We start from the raw sequence: 20,466 nt of genomic DNA, 5'->3' as shown, positions 1-20,466 counted from the left end.
GGCACGTCGACACTGCGAAAGAAAGCCTTGGTGTAGCGCGGCTCAGGGAGTGGGGCTCAGACCCCACGCCCCAGCTCCAGCGGCAGTGGCTACGCGGCCCGAGCGCTGAGACTGGCTGCCTGGCGTGTTTTGGGGGTGGTTTTGCAGTGTTAGACCTACCGCAAGAGGCTGAGGGGGGGGAGACACTCAACTTTCCCCTGGAGAAGGCCTGGCGGTGGGGTCCGGGTCGTAGCGACGCCAGCAATTAATATCTAACGCCGATTAATGAGCTACCCGGGCGCATCAGAAAGGCTTGCACAACCGCCCCGGGCTGGAGCACACCGGCCTTATAACCCGGCCGCCCTGCTGCCCGGCCCGGGGACGCCCGCTGCCCACCGGATCGTCTCCAATGGAGCTGGTGTCGGCCTCCCTTCTCCTCCTCCTCTGCCTCTGCTGCATTCTCCTGGCCTCGGCGTGGAAGAGCCGGGACCAGCGAGGGCAGCTGCCGCCAGGCCCTGCCCCCCTGCCCCTGCTGGGGAACTTTCTGCAGCTGGACAGGACCAATGTTATCCACTCCCTGGAGAAGGTGAGTTCTGATCCCCGCTGGGGCAGAGCAGCCCTGCTCCCCCAAGGCACCGGGCTCCGAGCCCCAGCTGCTGTCGACTGGCCGCAGCTCCATTGGGGGATACCTATGGGAATGGGCTGGAGGGAAGGAGAGATGGATGGATGTAGGTGTGCATGGGGGGATGGATGGAGGGACGGATGGATGGATGGAGAGGTGTGTGGAGGGATGGGTGTGTGGTGGGATGGGGGGAGGGAGGGATGGATGAGTGCGTGGGAGGATGGGGATGGACGGAGGGGTGTGTGGAGGGATGGGTGTGTGGTGGGATGGAGGGAGAGAGGGAGGGATGGATGGAGGTGTGCGTGGGGGAATGGATGGATGGAGGGGTGTGTGGAGGGATGGGTGTGTGGTGGGATGGATGGAGGGGGGGATGGATGGATGGAGGAGTGTGTGGAGGGATGGGTGTGTGGTGGGATGGATGGAGGGAGGGATGGATGGGTGCGTGGGGGGATGGATGGACGGAGGGGTGTTTGGATGGATGGAGGGGTGCGTGGTGGGATGGAGGGAGGGAGGGAGGGATGGATGGATGGGTGCGTGGTGGGATGGAGGGAGAGAGGGAGGGATGGATGGAGGTGTGCGTGGGGGAATGGATGGAGGAGGGATGGCCAGCAGGAGAGATGGGTGGGTGGGCCCATGTATCTCTAGCATATGGAGGTTTAGCCGTAGTTCCACGCGCCGGTCCAGCGGGACAGGCGATGAAGCGAACACGGGCAAACCCCCCACGCTTACGGATGCTCAGAAACTCAGCCGCTTGCCTCCATCCCCGTCTGCGCAGCTGCGGGAGAAGTACGGCCCGGTGTTCACGGTGCACCTCGGCTCCCGGCGGGTGGTGGTGCTGTGTGGCTACCAGGCAGTGAAGGAGGCCCTGGTGGACCAGGCCGAGGACTTCAGCGGGCGCGGGCAGATCCCGGCGTTCTCTAAGGATTTCAATGGGCACGGTGAGCGCTCTCCACCTGGGTCCCCGCCCGGCGTCTCCGCCAGCGTCTCATGTGCAGGGTGAGGGCAGCAGGGAGGTGTAGCGGGCAGGATCCTGGTGACCTGGGATCTGTTCCCCTCTCGGCCGCTTGACGCGGGCAAGTCGCTTTATCTCCCCGCTCATGCGGCCCTAGGCGGGGTCCTGGGCGCTGTATAAGCACAGAACAGACCCAGAGGGCCTGCCCTCGCCATAGACACTGTGTATCGGATCCGCGCCGGCCCGTCTGCTGGGGTGTGCGGTCCTAGAGTCCCAGGCCAGACGGGACGGCGGGATCATCTGCTGTGATCTCCTGCCTCGCTCCGGCCCGGAGACCTGCCAGACTGAATCCCTGTTTGAGTAGAGCCGAGCGGTTAGAAAAAACAGCCAGGCTTGATTGAATCACCTCCAGGGATGGAGAAGTCCCGTCCCCCCTGCCCCTGGTTAATTACCATCACTGTTAAAAATTTACACCTTATTTCTAGTCTGTTTGTCTAGCTTCAACTTCCAGCTGCGGGATCCTAAGAACGGCCACGCTGGAGCAAACCCATAGTCCATCCAGCCCCGTGTCCTGTCTTCCGACAGTGGCTGGTGCCAGCTGCCCCAGAGGGAATGACCAGCGCGTGAGCTATCCCCCGTCATTCAGCCCCAGCTTCCGGCAGTCGGAGGCGAGGGGCACCAGGAGCCTGGGCTGTGTCCTGACCACTGTGGCTAATAGCCCTCTGTGGGCCCGTCCTGCAGGAACTGATCCAGTTCTTTGTTGAACCCCCTTGTACTTTTGGCCTTTACAACATCACCTGGCAATGAGCTGCCTGTGTGTTGGGGGAAGAAGATCTCGTTAGCGGTTCGTGACTGTAACCCAATGAAAAGCGTGGGGCTGGTCAAAAATTCCCTGTTGAAATTGTGATTTCATGGCAAACGGGTTTTTTTTTTATTAAAATGTTTTATGAAAAGTGTCTGTTTTCTGCAGAAAACAGAGATGGACTACATCTCCCAGGATGCACCATGGCGACGCAACTGCCATGAGGTGCCACCTCCCCCGCACCAAGACCGAGGTGCATCCTGGGAGATGTAGTGTGGGCGTCTCATGCGCTCATGGGCCAGGCTCCCTCCCTGCACTACATCTCCCATGAGGCACCAGGTGGCATGAAGAATCGAAGCGGTTGGGATTTCGGCTTTCTGCCAAAACCTCGACATTTTTGACAAAAGCGGAATTTTGTGTGTGTGTGAATCGCCCAATTTTCTCTCTGTACATGTGATGTTCTGTGTGTGTGTGTGTGTGAACAGCCCGATTTCCCATCCACCTCCCGAAAAGCGCTAAGCTTCTCCATTGTCCGCTTGCCAGGGGTGGTTTTTGCCAACGGGGAGCGGTGGCGGCAGCTGCGCCGGTTCTCCCTCACCACGCTGAGGAACTTCGGCATGGGGAAGCGATCCATCGAGGAGCGGATCCAGGAGGAGGCGCAGTGTCTGGTGGAGGAGCTCTGGAAAACCCAAGGTCTGGGCCGTTTGTCTCTCTCTGTTCCCCTGAAATATGCGGAGAGCATTGGCCCGGTCCCATTGCTCTGTCCTTCCTTTCCACTAGGGGCACCCTTTGACCCCATCTTTAACCTGAGCCAGGCCGTCTCCAACATCATCTGCTCCATTGTCTTCGGGAACCGCTTTGACTACGAGGACGAGAAATTCATCACCCTGAACAAGCTCATATTCACGCGGTTCCGTTTCGCAGGTTTATCCTTGGCCCAGGTATGGCCGGCAGGGACCCTGATCCCCGTCCATGGCAATTTTCCCCCGGGTTTCCAGAACTGAACCGTCCAGTGATCAGAAATGAGCGTCAACCCAGAGCTCTGGCTAGTTACAATCCCCTTCCGCCCCGTACAAAAATTCCCCATCCTCCCTTCCTGTCCTAAACTGTTGCTGCCGTGTTCCACCCCAGAGGTGGCTGCATTTTAGTGCTGGGCAAGTAATCCCCATTTTCCCTAACCTCGGAGGTAGCTGCATCACAGCACTGTGTGGGGGGCCCTGTTATAAACAGCTGCTGCCCCCGCCCAGAAGCGGTTGCATTTCAATGCTGGAAGAGCGAAGCTGCAGGCTCCACCCCAGAGATGGCTGGATTTTTACCGACCACTGATACCGTGTATTTCAGATCAAATTTGTGAAGGCAGGTGAGGTGGAGGGTGCAGCACGAATTGAAGATGATCCAATTATTATTAAACAAAATCAGGGCAAAATCAGTCACACCTTAGACAACGTAAATGGATCTAGCTGGGGCTGGTGGTTCTCTAATAATCCAATGCCTAAAAGAGCCAACGAAACACAGCCTCCCCTATGGGGCAGCAGCAGGACCAGAACCCCCAAACTTAAGTCCCAGAGCACAGGCCCCACCACTGCAGGGAAAGGGATGGCACTAGGAAGCAGCAGAAATAGTAGGTTGTTACCCTCAATGCGGAGCAGTCACTAGTGAGGGACGTGACCCCCTAGTGAAATCTGATCTGATTAAACAGCCGGATTTCCTTCCTTACAGCTGTACAATGCCTTCCCTGGCATCCTGGAGAAGATTCCTGGGCCTCACCACGAGGGAAGCAAATGCTCCCAGGAGATAATCAGCTTTATTTCAGAGAGAATCAAACTGCAGCAGGCGACCCTGGACCTCAACGCCCCCCAGAACTTCATCGACTGCTTCTTGGCTAAAATGGAGCAGGTAATTAACGACGGGGCCTCACCTCAGAGCTCAGCGCGGCTCTTTAAAGTGACTGTAAACTGTGCCCCTCCTTCGCCAGCCATGTGGGGAGCAGAGTTAAACCTGCTGGCTTGACTGGCCGATTACCGACTAGGCCAGCCCCCCTGTCCTCCCAAAAACAAGAACAAAATTCATTTCTGGCTGACCGCAAATGAGAATTTGTTGGCAAACGGAAAACAATTTGAGACTTGAATGATGGGTCGCGCGGACTGATTCCCTTCAGACTTTTAACCGTTAGAACAAATGAAAAGCCGTTGTTGACGGAAAAGATCAAAACGCTTTGTTTTGAAAATGTTTTTTTCAGAATTTTTTATTGGCTGAAACAATTGGGCAAATTCAACGTGAATTCGCTGCGTGTTTCGGTTGACCCCCCATCTGCATTTTGGGGTGAACATTTCATCCGAAAAATGTTGCTTTGCTTGAGTAGCTACTCGAAGAGTTTACTAGGGTCATTGGAATTTTCTATTCTAGCAATAAATTCAGTTTCCAACACCACGGATCTTTCTGTGGGAAACGCCTGCTTTCCTTGAAACTTTTTCTTTTAATGAAGAAAAAAACAAACCCTTTCCCATTTTTTTGGCAGCAGGGTTTTGACTTCAAACCTTCAACTCAGCTCTCAACTCCGTGAGCTTCAGGTGCCACAAGTACTCCTGTTCTTTTTGAGGAGTAATCCTGTTTGCTGGCAGCAGTAGTAGGTTGTCATCCTACAGAAACAGGACACATGCTCTGCCAGGGTGTTAAATCAGCAGGATGGACCAATAACTGCAGCCACTGAGAATGTTGTATCCAAAAGGAGGGACCTTTGCTAGCAGGACCCTTTAAGGAGGCCACATGGCCTAGTGGTTAGAGCCCAGGACTGGGACACAGTCTGCCACTTCTTGGGTAACTTTGGGAACGGCACCTCCCCATCTGTGCGTCCATTTGCCCGTCTGAATAATGGTACCAACCGCCTTGGTCCAGCCCTGGAGGGGAAGTGCTGGATAGGAGCTAGGTGGGATGGTGATGTTTCTACCTTTCTCCAGGAGAAGCAGAATCCATCTACTGAGTTTTCCATGGAGAACCTAGTCATGGCCACCTTCAATTTATTCTTCGCCGGGACCGAGACTGTCAGCACCACCCTGCGCTACGGCTTCCTGATCCTGCTGAAATACCCGCAGGTCCAAGGTAAGGCGGAGAAGCGGCCCTAAGAACGGCAGGAAACATTTCCCCGGCATAGTCGAGATTTCCCCGTTCCCCTTGGGGCAAACCCCCCAGAGAGCCCAGCTGCAGCTCCACTGACTTCAGCAGAATGAGGCTGAGGTGAGGAATTGACCCCTTAAGGCCACAAATGCCCAGCGGGCAGCTCCCTGCCAAGGGCCGGGCCACCCCGAGACCATGGCTAGGTGCCTGCGTTATATTCCAGTAACGGCCCCGCCCAGCGTGGACCTTTGCCCCCGCTGTGCAGCTGCTAATTCCCCTCTCTCCCGCCCCCGCAAGAGAAAATCCATCAGGAAATTGACGCGGTGATTGGGAGGGAGCGAGCGCCCACCGTGGAGGACAGGGGCAGGATGCCATACATGGACGCCACGCTGCACGAGATCCAGCGCTTCAGCGACATCCTGCCAATGAGTCTCCCGCACACCGTGACCAGAGACACCCGCTTCCGGGGGTACCTCATCCCCGAGGTGAGGCCGCCCGGAAGAGGGGCTGGGCACGCCTAAAGCAGCGATTGCCCGGGGGGAGCTGCGATCCGAATTTAGCCCGGGCCCTGCTGCAATTGGGGGTGACTCTGGATTGACCCCGGGGGAGCTGAGATCGGGATCCGGCCTGGCCCCCCATTGCATTCCCTGGGTGATTCCGGATTGACCCCGGGGGAGCTGAGATCGGGATCCGGCCTGGCCCCCCATTGCATTCCCTGGGTGATTCCGGATTGCCCCGGGGGAGCTGAGATCGGGATCCGGCCTGGCCCCCCATTGCATTCCCTGGGTGATTGCGGATTGACCCCGGGGGAGCTGAGATCGGGATCCGGCCTGGCCCCCCATTGCATTCCCTGGGTGATTCCGGATTGACCCCGGGGGAGCTGAGATCGGGATCCGGCCTGGCCCCCCATTGCATTCCCTGGGTGATTCCGGATTGACCCCGGGGGAGCTGAGATCGGGATCCGGCCTGGCCCCCCATTGCATTCCCTGGGTGATTCCGGATTGACCCCGGGGGAGCTGAGATCGGGATCCGGCCTGGCCCCCCATTGCATTCCCTGGGTGATTCCGGATTGCCCCGGGGGAGCTGAGATCGGGATCCGGCCTGGCCCCCCATTGCATTCCCTGGGTGATTGCGGATTGACCCCGGGGGAGCTGAGATCGGGATCCGGCCTGGCCCCCCATTGCATTCCCTGGGTGATTCCGGATTGCCCCGGGGGAGCTCTGATCAGAAAGCACTCCCTCCGGCAGAGTCCCAGCAGCTCATTCTGGTTTTCCGCTGCTTTCCCAGGGGACGTACGTCTACCCCCTGCTGAGCACGGTGCATTTTGACCTAGAAGAACATAAAACCCCCGAAGCTTTCGCCCCCGAGAGGTTTCTAAGTGAGAACGGCTGCTTCAAGAAACAGAACGCCTTCCTGCCCTTCTCCGCAGGTGGGTAGTTCTAGGCGCCTGGTCATCGAGGAGCGCCGGGCTCTGTCCCTGCTCTGCTAAAGCCGGCCCGGCTCCTCCGTTTGCCTGGCTGTAAAACGGGGCTAGGGCTTTCCCGCCCCTTCCTGCTTGGGAAGCCCGGAGGCCACGGCGGTGGGGAAATGATCGGAAGTGGGGCGGGGGGGCTAAGGATGGGGCTGTTGCTCTCAGGTTATTTAGGGGCTTGTGAAAATTCCAGCGCGGCCGTGTTCAGTTTTTGCTCTTTCTACTGGCTGCTTCTCACCTAATGTAGCTCCCCAGAGCCCCGTGGGAATGTAGGGCTAGAGGGGAACCACAAGGCTCCCGCCTCTGGGGCTAGAAACTTTCTTATCATAGAATCATAGACTATCCGGGTTGGAAGGGACCTCAGGAGGTATCTAGTCCAACCCCCTGCTCAAAGCAGGACCAATCCCCAACTAAATCATCCCAGCCAGGGCTTTGTCAAGCCGGGCCTTAAAAACCTCTAAGGAAGGAGACTCCACCACCTCCCTAGGTAACGCATTCCAGTGTTTCACCACCCTCCTAGTGAAATAGTGTTTCCTAATATCCAACCTAGACCTCCCCCACTGCAACGTGAGACCATTGCTCCTTGTTCTGTCATCTGCCACCACTGAGAACAGCCAAGCTCCATCCTCTTTGGAACCCCCTTCAGGTAGTTGAAGGCTGCTATCAAATCCCCCCTCATTCTTCTCTTCCGCAGACTAAACAATCCCAGTTCTCTCAGCCTCTCCTCATAAGTCATGTGCTCCAGCCCCCTCATCATTTTTGTTGCCCTCCGCTGGACTCTTTCCAATTTTTCCACATCCTTCTTGTACTGTGGGGCCCAAAACTGGACGCAATACTCCAGATGTGGCCTCACCAGTGTCGAATAGAGGGGAATGATCACGTCCCTCGATCTGCTGGCAATGCCCCTACTTATGCAGCCCAAAATGCCGTTAGCCTTCTTGGCAACAAGGGCACACTGTTGACTCATATCCAGCTTCTCGTCCACTGTAACCCCTAGGTCCTTTTCTGCAGAACTGCTACCTAGCCATTCGGTCCCTAGTCTGTAGCAGTGCATGGGATTCTTCCGTCCTAAGTGCAGGACTCTGCACTTGTCCTTGTTGAACCTCATCAGGTTTTTTTTGGCCCAATCCTCTAATTTGTCTAGGTCCCTCTGTATCCGATCCCTACCCTCCAGCGTATCTACCACGCCCCCCAATTTAGTGTCATCTGCAAACTTTCTGAGAGTGCAGTCCACACCATCCTCCAGATCATTAATAAAGATATTAAACAAAACCGGCCCCAGGACCGACCCTTGGGGCACTCCGCTTGAAACCGGCTGCCAACTAGACATGGAGCCATTGATCACTACCCGTTGAGCCTGACGATCTAGCCAGCTTTCTATCCACCTTACAGTCCATTCATCCAGCCCATACTTCTTTAACTTGGCGGCAAGAATACTGTGGGAGACTGTATCAAAAGCTTTGCTGAAGTCAAGGAATAACACATCCACTGCTTTCCCCTCATCCACAGAGCCAGTTATCTCCTCATAGAAGGCAATTAGGTTAGTCAGGCATGACTTCCCCTTGGTGAATCCATGCTGACTGTTCCTGATCACTTTCCTCTCCTCTAAGTGCTTCAGAATTGATTCCTTGAGGACCTGCTCCATGATTTTTCCAGGGACTGAGGTGAGGCTGACTGGCCTGTAGTTCCCCGGATCCTCCTTCTTCCCTTTTTTCAAGATGGGCACTACATTAGCCTTTTTCCAGTCATCCGGGACCTCCCCCGATCGCCATGAGTTTTCAAAAATAATGGCTAATGGCTCCGCAATCTCACCTGCCAACTCCTTTAGCACCCTCGGATGCAGCGCATCCGGCCCCATGGACTTGTGCACGTCCAGTTTTTCTAAATAGTCCCGAACCACTTCTTTCTCCACAGAGGGCTGGTCACCTTCTCCCCATATTGTGCTGCCCAGTGCAGCAGTCTGGGAGCTGACCTTGTGCGTGAAGACAGAGGCAAAAAAATCATTGAGTACATTAGCTTTTTCCACATCCTCGGTCACTAGGTTGCCTCCCCCATTCAGTAAGGGGCCCACACTTTCCTTGACTTTCTTCTTGTTGCTAACATACCTGAAGAAACCCTTCTTGTTACTCTTAACATCTCTTGCTAGCTGCAACTCCAAGTGTGATTTGGCCTTCCTGATTTCACTCCTGCATGCCTGAGCAATATTTTTATACTCCTCCCTGGTCATTTGTCCAATCTTCCACTTCTTGTAAGCTTCTTTTTTGCATTTAAGATCAGCAAGGATTTCACTGTTTGGCCAAGCTGGTCACCTGCCATATTTACTATTCTTTCTACACATCGGGATGGTTTGTTCCTGCAACCTCAGTAAGGATTCTTTAAAATACAGCCAGCTCTCCTGGACCCCTTTCCCCGTCATGTTATTCTCCCAGGGGATCCTGCCCATCTGTTCCCCGAGGGAGTCAAAGTCTGCTTTTCTGAAGTCCAGGGTCCATATTCTGCTGCTCTCCTTTCTTCCTTGTGTCAGGATCCTGAACTCTACCATCTCATGGTCACTGCCTCCCAGGTTCCCATCCACTTTTGCTTCCCCTACTAATTCTTCCCTGTCTGTGAGCAGCAGGTCAAGAAAAGCTCTGCCCCTAGTTGGTTTCTCCAGCACTTGCACCAGGACATTGTCCCCTACACTTTCCAAAAACTTCCTGGATTGTCTGTGCACCGCTGTATTGCTCTCCCAGCAGATATCAGGGTGATTAAAGTCTCCCATGAGAACCAGGGCCTGCGATCTAGCAACTTCTGTTAGTTGCCAGAAGAAAGCCTCGTCCACCTCATCCCCCTGGTCTGGTGGTCTATAGCAAACTCCGACCACGACATCACCCTTGTTACTCACACTTCTCAACTTTATCCAGAGACTCTCAGGTTTTTCTGCAGTTTCATACCGGAGCTCTGAGCAGTCATACTCCTCTCTTACATACAACGCAACGCCCCCACCTTTTCTGTCCTGTCTGTCCTTCCTGAACAGTTTCTATCCATCCATGACAGTACTCCAGTCATGTGAGTTATCCCACCAAGTCTCTGTTATTCCAGTGACATCATAGTTCCCTGACTGTGCCAGGACTTCCAGTTCTCCCTGCTTGTTCTTCTCATTTCTGGCCTCTGTTGTTGATTCCTGTCCTGTTCATCCCCATTTGTTTCTGGCCTTCCCCGTCCCTGGGTGTAACCCCCTGATGGATTTATACAGAGCGATCAGATTCTCCACCCACCGCTCCCCACAGCCTTCATGTTACTAGGCTGTTTAGCCAACCCCCGGCTGGTTTCCACGGGGAGGAGAAATCGAAGCCAGGTCTGTTGTCAATGGACAGAGAACACCCACAAAGTCCTGTTTCCGTGCACGCTGGAGAAACAAACAACAGGAGGCAGGTTCCTGGCTCAGAAATTCCCCCGTCTGCCCTCTGGCGGGCTCTGTGCCCAAAAAGCTGTCTCTCTCTCTCTGCTTCCTCCCAGAGGTCCATTCCCACCTGCCCTTGCAGAGCTTGTCTACCCAGGGAAACGGACCTGAGTGAGCTATCCCGTGGAGCTATTCTGCAATCGCCGTGCCAGTCACTGTAGACAAGGGGTGAGGGGTTAGCGCTGACCCTGCGATGCACTTTGGAGCTCCATGGTTTATAGTTGCCCTTCCTCCAGAAGAGAGGAGTGATTGCTTCTCGCACTCAGCACAGCCCGTTAGCCTTAACGAGTTCTGTGATTGTCTTTGTAATAAGGACTCACCGGCTGGCAGCACCTGGCCCTGGGCTGATCTGTGGCTCCCCCCGCACAGAGTCTGTCATTCAGTGTGCCTGGCTGATGGGCACCTGTGTCTGTGCTGGTGCCCGGCCGACCCGTGTGTGTTGCTAGAACCCCTGGGGGGCAGCTCCCCTGGGTTAACGCTGCGGGGAGCGGAGCCGTGCGGATTGTGTCCCATGAACGGTGGGAGAACTGGCCTGTCTCCGGCGCACGTGGCGGGGCAGGTGCTGGAGGAAGACGGGCGCTGGGTGGCCCTAGCCTGCATTCGCACTGCAAAGTGGGCAGATACCAGCCCCGGTGGCACTTGGCTCCCGCCCAGGCGGGAGGGATTATGGGGAAACCCCCTGGTAAAAGCCAGGACTGACTCGGCTGCAGCCCCAGCCGCATAGATTGTCCCGTGATTGCCGGGCCCGGCCGGTCAGTGCTAACGACGTGTTATTGCCCAGGGAAGCGGGCGTGCCTGGGCGAGGGCCTGGCCCGCATGGAGCTCTTCCTCTTCTTCACCACGGTCCTGCAGCGCTTCGCCCTCCACTCGCCCGTCGCCCCGCAGCAGCTCAGCCTAGCCCCCGACGTCAGCAATTTCGGGAAGGTGCCGCAGCGCTACCAGCTCTGCCTCCGCCAGCGCTGACCGTGGAAGGGTTGCCAACTCGCCGATTGCAAAACACCAAACACTCCTGCCCCGCCCCTTCTCTCAGGCCCCGCCCCCTGTTGACTCCATCCCCCCTCACGCCGTTGCTCGCTCTCCTCCACCCGCTCACTCGCTCCTTTTCACTGGGCTGGGGGGATTGGGTTGCAGAAGGGGTGCGGGCTCTGGCAGGGGGGGCAGGCTCTGGGGTGGGGACAGAAGTGAGGGGTTTGGAGTGTGGGAGGGGGCTCTGGGCTGGGGCAGGGGGTTGGGGTGCAGGAGCAGGTTCGGGGTGCGGGCGGCGCTTACTTCAGGTGGCTCCCAGAAGTGGCCGGCATGTCCGGCTCCTAGGCATGGGGCGGCCAGGCGGCTCTGCGCGCTTCTCCCATCCGGAAGCGCTGCCCCTGCAGTTCCGATTGGCTGCGGTTCCTGGCCAATGGGAGCTGCGGAGCTGGCGCTCGGGGCGGGGGCAGGTGCAGAGTCCCTTGGCCACCCCTACACGTAGGAGCTGGACATGCCGGCCACTTCCGGCAGCAGCGCGGAGCCAGGGCAGGTAGGAAGCCTGCCTTAGCCCCACTGCGCTGCTGACCAGACTTTTAATGGCCCGATCAGCGGTGCTGACCGGAGCTGCCAGGATCCCTTTTCGACCAGGCGTTCCAGTCAAAAACCAGGTGCCTGGTAACCCTAAATGCTGGCAGGGGATCCCCACAGCTAGCCTCGGCCTGTTGGGATTGTTACGTCTCAGATTCACCTCTGAAGGGGTTTTCTGGCCTCCCCCAGCCACGCCGTGTAAAACAGATTTCAGTTGTAGTCTTGTGTACGCTGTGCTTCAGTCGACCCAGCCTGGCCTGGGTGTCAGGACTCCAGGGTTCTATACCCGGCTCGGGGAGGGGAGTGGGGTCTAGAGGGTTAGAGTGGGGGTGCTGGGAGCCAGGACTCCTGGGTTCTATCTATGAAAGGGAGAATTGTCTAGTAGTTAGAATGGGAGTTGGGATTCCCGGGTTCTGGGTCTAGTATTTACAGCTTGGGGCTAGGAACCAGGACTCCTGGGTTCTATCCTCAGCTCAGCCCGTGACCTGCTGCGTCACCTTGGGCACGTCACTGCCTGCTTCCTCAGTTTCCCCCTCTGTAACACGGCCATAATGTAGGGCCTGAAGTCTTTTCCCACGTGAGGCCAGCAGCAGAAAGTCACGTCCTCACATCCCATCTAAATTGCATCAACCCAGTGTAATCTGGGGCCGAGGAGAAGGCCCCTGTCCTTGCAGTGTCCACCACTACCAGATAAAGACATCGAGCTTAAGATGTTTACAGAAAACTTTGGGTGAGAGCATCTGTCTGGCAAGGAACCGTTGTGGTTGTGAAATCTGTCTTGTTTTGCCTTTATGGTCCTTCAGTTTCTCTGCATGGTTTCTGGCTGGTTCTGTGATTGTTTCTATCTGTTGTGTAACTCATTTTGGGAGCTTGGTCCTGTCTCGTCTCGGGAGGTTTAGATCCACTAAGGGGGTGGGCTGGGATTGGGTGAAGGTTGTTTTGCCATCTGTTAGGATTGGACACAGAATTAGTTTGGAACATTTTAGTAAAATGCTTGGCGAAGGTCTAGCGAAGCAGGACTCGTGTTTAACAATTTAAACTGGGGCCCAAAAGGAAATTCTTTGGAGCCAGCTCCAGGACCCAGCCCACGCTCAGAGCTACCAGACCTCATCCCCCTGCCAATGACACCGTGCAGAAGCTGGAGTCCCCAGACGATCTAATCGTGACTGGCTGTCCCAGAGTCCCCGGGCGATGCTCTGGAACTGCTCCCCACAAAGCCAGTCAGGACTTTGGGGAGCCTCCTCTCCCTCGGAGCAGACTGTCTCCAGGGCAAGAAGCTCACATGGCTTCACCTCCTGGGTCTCTCCTGGGAGCATTCAGCATATGCCCCTCCGTGCGCTTCCCACAGTGAGTCCGCCCAGGCGGGGTCCTGGGGAAGCCAGAGGGTCCTGCAGCCCCACTTCGCAGTCAGACGTGACTCTCAGCCAGCCAGTAAAACAGAGGTTTATTAGATGACAGGAACAGGGTGTAAAACAGAGCTTGTAGGTACAGCGAACGGGATCCCTCGGCCGGGTCCATTCTGGGGTTCAGAGAACCAGACACCCACGTCTGCCCTCACTCCTAGTCCCCAGGTAGCTCCAACTCTGAAACCCCCTCCAGCCCCTCCTTCTCCCGGCTTTGTCTCTTTCCTGGGCCAGGAGGTCACCTGATCTCTTTGTTCACCTTTAGCTATTTCCTTGCAGGGGGGGAAGGGGCCCTGGCCATTTGTTGCCAGGGAGACAAAGTGTCAGTGATTTATGCACACTGGCCTTTCCCCACCACCTAGAGACTTAAGAAATGCATAGGGGAAACTGAGGCACCCACACAGTATTCAGAGGAAACATTAGGGTTACCATATTTAACAAATAAAAAAAGAGGACCCTCCACGGGGCCCTGGCCCCGCCCATTTTCCACCCCAGCCCCGCCCCAACCCCGCCCTGACTCCTCCCCCTCCTCCCTCCCACGAGTGCTCCCGGCTTCACGGTTTGCCGGGCAGCCCCCAGACCCTACGCCCCCGGCCGGCGCTTGCCCAGTGCAGCTGGAGCCCGGGAGGGGAAGCGCCTGGCTGGGGGCGCAGGGTCTGGAGGCTGCCCGGCAAACCGTGAAGTCGGTAGCGCTTGGGCTTCGGGCAGCCCCCTTGCCTCCGGACCCTGCGCCCCCAGCCGGGCACTTCCCCGCCCGGGCTCCGGTGGCGCAGGGTCCATGGGGGCTGCCCAAAGCCCATAGCGCTCGGCTCTTAAACAGAGCCGAAGAGTTGGGGAGGAGCAGAGCCGCCGCGGCCGGAGGCTCTGCTCCTCCCCTGACTCTTCGGCTCTGTTTAAGAGCCGAGCTGCCTGAGCGCTACCGGCTTCGGGCAGCCCCCATGCCTCCGGACCCTGCACCGCCGGAGCCCGGGAGGGGAAGTGCCCGGCTGGGGGCGCAGGGTCCGGAGGCATGGGGGCTGCCCAAAGCCCGTAGCGCTCGGCTCTTAAACAGAGCCGAAGAGTCAGGGGAGGAGCAGAGCAGCCGCGGGAGGGGAAGTGCCCGGCCGGCATTTTCCCGGACATGTTTGGCTTTTTGGCAATTCCCCCCGGACGGGGGTTTGATTGCCGAAAAGCCGGACATGTCTGGGAAAAACCGGACATATGGTAACCCTAGGAAACATTAAGAACAGTCCCACTTCGTCACACTGGCCACCGGGAAAAGTTCGTCTGCCCTATTGGGAGTGGTCAGCAGTGTACATGCGGCGGGTGCCTTCTGGTTTGGTGATTGTTAAAAAATAGGGGTTCGGGATATCACTGTGTAAGGCTCCTTCACTGGTAAAAGGGCCCTGATCTCGGCCGGGGTCTGGGCAGCGCCCAGCCCGACGGGGCCCTGATCTCAGCCGGTGTCAGGGCAGCGCCCGGCCCAATGGGGCCCTGATCTCGGCCGGGGTCTGGGCAGCGCCCAGCCCGACGAGGCCCTGATCTTGGTTGGGGTCTGGGCAGCGCCTGGCCCGACGGGGCCCTGATCTCGGTCGGGGTCTGGGCAGCGCCCGGCGTGACGGGGCCTGATCTTGGTTGGGGTCTGGGCAGCGCCCGGCGTGATGTGGCCTGATCTTGGTTGGGGTCTGGGCGGCGCCCAGCACGATGGGGCCCTATCTTGGATGGGGTCTGCATCCTACCTGCAGAAAATGGCACGAAGGCCCTGTTCTCTTTGAAGGTGCGGTTTTCATCCAGAAAACACTTGGGGCTAAATTTATCTGGGGTTTAAACTCCTTGGAGGTGAGGTGCAGAACCTGGTGGAGAGGCAGTGGAGCGGAGATGGGGAGTAACTCGGCGTAGACGTAATAATCATCAGGAGTGAGTGCCTGGGGCCAAGCAAGCGCTATGGCACCGTTGCACTAAACTTCAGCTCCACGTTGTACTTAGCGAGCAAGGCACAGCGGGGCCCGCTCCGGGATGTCAGCTGTGAGTAAGCGTAACGACTGACGAAAATGAACTACAATGGCTAGCAAATAGCGAGCTGCAATTAGCAAGTATTCATTAACAATTAATGCTAATTACAAATAAAGCACATTGTAGGCATGTGAGACATGAGTAATTACTGATGGTTGAAAATCAATAAATGATTAGCAAATAGCATGTATTCACAATTAATAAATACATACCCTACTCATTAAGCACATGGGAAATGAATAATTACGGCTTGTTAAAAATCAATAATTAATTATTAGCAATTAACAACTATTAATTAGTAATTAGCACTTAAGAGACCCAGTTATTAATAGTTAGCAATTAGTAGCAACTGTTATTTATTGACCATGAATGCCAATAATGTAACGAATCAGCAATTAATAGTAGCATGTTATAATTAGGAATAAATTAATGTAAAGCTTTGCTAACAACAGTGGGCAATGACGAGAGAGTGTTATCCATTAACGATCACTAGAAATAATATCATTAGGAATGACTATGAGCAAAGCCCATAGAGCGTCGCCCGCACTCGGGTCTCTTTGCCCACAGCAGGGTCAATAGACCCCTGTGGGTCTGGCTTCGGTAACTGGATCAGCCATAGTGCCGCTGGGGTCACTGGGGCCAGACCCCCTAGCTGGTGTCAATCAGCCATAGCTCCATGGGCGTGAGTGGGGCCAGACCCCCAAGCTGGTGTGCCTGGCTCCACGGCAGTCGATGAGGCAGACCCTCGGCGGGTGGCTATCGGCACCGTCCCAATGGAGCGAGGCTGATCTACACTTGCTGAGGGCTGGCCCCGGGATCTGCACTGGCTGGAGTTGTACTGAGCCCTGCGTGGCCCTTGCCAGCTGGCGGGAAGTCCCCCTGCCGGCGCACTCAGCCCCGCCGTGGATTGCGCCGCACTGACCTCGCCGCAGCTGGACGGCGCCACCTGCTTGGAGCCGACGGACACCAGGAACGCCGCACTCAGCTGCAGAGACGTGCACACCAGGGTGGGTACAGGGCGAGGGAGAGAGCGGGGGCATCGCCTCCACGCAGGGGATGGCTGGCCAGAGCGATGTGGGGGATTTGATGGCATCGAATCCAAACCTAGACCAGCAGTGCACTCAGGAGCCCGAAAGCTGAATGGTAAACGTATCTGATCACAACTCAGAATCCATCCATCCATTCTATCCTTCCAGCCCCATACAGAGCCATCATCCATCCACCTGTCCCCATTCAAACCCATCACCCATCCATCCCCATACAGAGCCATCTATCTACCCCCATTCACACCCATCAGCCATCCATCCATCCCCATTCAAACCCATCATCCATCCATCTTCATACAGAGCCATCTATCTACCCCCATTCACACCCATCATCCATCCATCCATCCATCCATCCATCCATCCATCCATCCATCCATCCATCCATCCATCCATTCCCATTCACAGCCATCATCCATCCATCCCCATTCAAACCCATCATCCACCCATCCATCCCCATACAGAGCCATCTATCTACCCCCATTCACACCCATCAGCCATCCATCCATCCCCATTCAAACCCATCATCCATCCATCCCCATACAGAGCCATCTATCTACCCCCATTCACACCCATCAGCCATCCATCCATCCCCATTCAAACCCATCATCCATCCATCTTCATACAGAGCCATCTATCTACCCCCATTCACACCCATCATCCATCCATCCATCCATCCCCATTCACACCCATCATCCATCCATCCATCCATCCATCTATCCATCCATCCATCCATCCATTCCCATTCACACCCATCAGCCATCCATCCATCCCCATTCAAACCCATCATCCATCCATCTTCATACAGAGCCATCTATCTACCCCCATTCACACCCATGATCCATCCATCCATCCCCATTCACACCCATCATCCATCCATCTTCATACAGAGCCATCTATCTACCCCCATTCACACCCATCATCCATCCATCCATCCCCATTCACACCCATCATCCATCCATCCATCCATCCATCCATGCCCATACAGAGCCATCTATCTACCCCCATTCACACCCATCAGCCATCCATCCATCCCCATTCACACCCATCAGCCATCCATCCATCCACCCATCATCCATCCATCCATCCATCCATCCATCCATCTTCATACAGAGCCATCTATCTACCCCCATTCACACCCATCATCCATCCATCCATCCATCCCCATTCACACCCATCATCCATCCATCCATCCATCCATCCATCCATCCATTCCCATTCACAGCCATCATCCATCCCCATTCAAACCCATCATTCACCCATCCATCCCCATACAGAGCCATCTATCTACCCCCATTCACACCCATGATCCATCCATCCTTCCCCATTCACACCCATTATCCATCCATCCCCATACAGAGCCATCTATCTACCCCCATTCACACCCATCATCCATCCATCCATCCATCCATCCATCCATCCATTCCCATTCACACCCATCATCCATCCATCCACTCATCCATTAATACATCCATCCCCATACAGAGCCATCTATCTACCCACATTCACACCCATCAGCCATCCATCCATTCATAGATTCTAGGACTGGAAGGGACCTCGAGAGGTCATCGAGTCCAGTCCCCTGCCCCCATGGCAGGACCAAATACTGTCTAGACCATCCCTGATAGACATTTATCTAACCTACTCTTTAATATCTCCAGAGATGGAGATTCCACAACCTCCCTAGGCAATTTATTCCAGTGTTTAACCACCCTGACAGTTAGGAACTTTTTCCTAATGTCCAACCTAAACCTCCCTTGCTGCAATTTAAGCCCATTAAGCCCATCCATCCATCCATCCCCATACAGAGCCATCTATCTACCCCCTTCACACCCATCATTCATCCATCCATTGCTGTGAGATGGGAACAATGGCTCACCCGTCTCGCTCACCTCCCGGGCTTATGGGGTTCTTCGGGGAGCCAGGCGCCGACCGGGCCCTCAGACGCATCACCTGGAACTTTCTCCAAAGGCCCAATCCAGGAAAGACCCCTCGTTCAGAGCGCTGAACTGGCCCCCAATGGGATCTGAACCCAAAGGGTTGTTGCAAGGAGGAGGGAGGTAAATTGTTCTTCCTCAGAGGACAGGACAAGAAGCAATGGGCTTAAATTGCAGCCCAGGGAAGTTTAGATTGGACATTAGGAAAAACTTCCTGACTGTCGGGGTGGTTAGACACTGGAATAAATTGCCTAGGGAGGTGGTGGAATCTCCGTCATTGGGGATTTTTAAGAGCAGTTTAGACAAACACCTGTCAGGGATGATCAATACTGAGCCCTGCCGTGAGCGGAGGGGACAGGACTAGACGACGTCTCAGGGTCCCTGCCTGTCCTACGAGTCTCTGATTCTGTGTGCTCCTGGGCTGTCCTGAGTAGCGCTGGGCTCAAGCACATGCTTAAACGCTTTCCTGAATCGGGGCCTAAGGCTTGTGACCTTCGACATGGAGTTTCACAGGTGCCCCCAGAGCTGACCCCACGACACTGGGTGAATTCTGCCGTTATGATCACCTGCCACATGCGATGAGGATTAATGATTGATGAAGGCGCACAGATAAGAAGGACAATGGCCCTTGGATCATTCCCCCGATATGCTACCCAGACCCCAGCCAAGATCAGGGCCCCATTGCGCCGGGTGCTGCCCAGACCCACAGTGAGAGACAGTCCCTGCCCCAAAGCGCTCCCAGTCTAACCAGATTCTCTTATGAAATTTCCACTTTCTTCCTGGGTTGGAATTGCTCCGATACGGTAATTCAGGTCACCGTCTGAGCCAATGGGCCTGATTCTGTCACCCTGGAGCCCCTCAGGGCCAGGGAAAAGGGGGCTTGAAGTGGAGGAAATGGCCCCTCAGAATTCCCCCTGCACGTAGGAGCTGTTGTAAGGGCCCTGCTCCCAACCCTTGGCCCAGGGGTCAGCTCAGGGGCGTGGCCAGAGCACACGGCACTGTGGCTAGGCTCTGCTCCCCAGGGCCCATAGGGGGGCAGGAGGTGAGTTAGGGTAGCCCTGAGGTTGCTCTAACTAACACAGAGAGCTGCCAAGGGGAGCTTAAAGCCACTTTGACACCCTGCTCCTGCCCCAGCCGCAGGGATGGGGTAAATGTGTATGAGGCCATGGCCTTTAGGGGGTTTTGTTGTGATACAACAGCAGCGTCTGTCCCTTTACTCTACTTCAGAGGTTTTCAACCTGCGGGCCGCAGCCCCCTGGGGGGCCGCAGACTCTGTGTGAGGTTTAACGGGGTCCGCACCTCCAGTTGAAATGGAAAACGGTTGAAAACCCCTGGCCCAGGGCTATGTGACAAGCACATGATTTCAGCATCACAAATCCTCATGATTTTCTGGGTCTCCATTGCTGGACCACACCAGCTCTTCGTCCAGGCTGGCCAAAGGCCGGGCCGGCTGCTGCCCGGGGTCGGCTCTAGAGCCGGGGGATGGTTTTTCAGTGAATAGTGAGTTTGCCCCAGAAATGCAGAGTTGGGGGCAGCCAAACTGTCCATGAACGTGGGTCAAATTCAGTAAATAGTTTGGTCTGGGGAAAAAAATGTATCCCCCCCTCGCCCCCCCGCCGACAAAACAGCTGTTGATCCTTTCCAAAGTCAGTGTTTTGCCTTTTCATTCTGTTGGGAAGTTTGTTTTTCCATGTTGGGTGGTTTTTTCTTGGTTTTTCATTCTGGTGAAAAAAATTCACTTTCAGCTTGAAACAAACTGATATCCGTCCACTCCACTCCCCCGCACTCAGCTCTCGGCATCTCACACACCATGGACAAAGTGAGTGCAAAGCTGGACCCATCTGTAGCGTGTTACATTCCCCTTTGCACTGGTGAAAGTGACCCCCCCACCGACCGGGATCAGGGCCCTGTTGTGCTGGGTGAGAGCCTGTCCCTGCCCCGAAGAGCTCCCGGGCTGAAGAGAAAGAGACATGCCCAAGGTCACTGAGCAGGTCGGTAGCAGAACCAGGATTAAACCCCGGATCTCTGGATGCTCAGGACAGCACCCTTGCCTCTAGGCCACGCTGCCACCATTTCTAGCTGGTGAATTTCAACAGAGACCCGGGCAAAGAGCGATGCATGCACTGCTCCCTCGCTACAGGGGGCAATGAAGAATGCC

At 55.8% G+C, this 20,466-nt stretch overlaps 1 protein-coding gene across 1 annotated transcript; it reads left to right on the top strand.

The window, feature by feature from the left end:
- Positions 1-335: 335 nt before the first annotated feature.
- Positions 336-15,552, top strand: LOC128826431 (cytochrome P450 2G1-like). The gene is made up of 9 exons (XM_054009696.1): positions 336-565; positions 1,377-1,539; positions 2,899-3,048; positions 3,136-3,296; positions 4,075-4,251; positions 5,313-5,454; positions 5,767-5,954; positions 6,757-6,898; positions 11,164-15,552. Exons 1-9 carry the CDS (start codon positions 389-391, stop codon positions 11,343-11,345), a joined length of 1,482 nt encoding a protein of 493 aa, XP_053865671.1. The 5' UTR covers positions 336-388; the 3' UTR covers positions 11,346-15,552.
- The last annotated feature ends 4,914 nt before the right edge of the window (positions 15,553-20,466 follow it).

Source organism: Malaclemys terrapin, chromosome 20 (genome assembly GCF_027887155.1).
Source record: "Malaclemys terrapin pileata isolate rMalTer1 chromosome 20, rMalTer1.hap1, whole genome shotgun sequence".
NCBI lineage: Eukaryota > Metazoa > Chordata > Testudines > Emydidae > Malaclemys > Malaclemys terrapin.
This window is presented reverse-complemented; position numbering and strand designations above follow the sequence as displayed.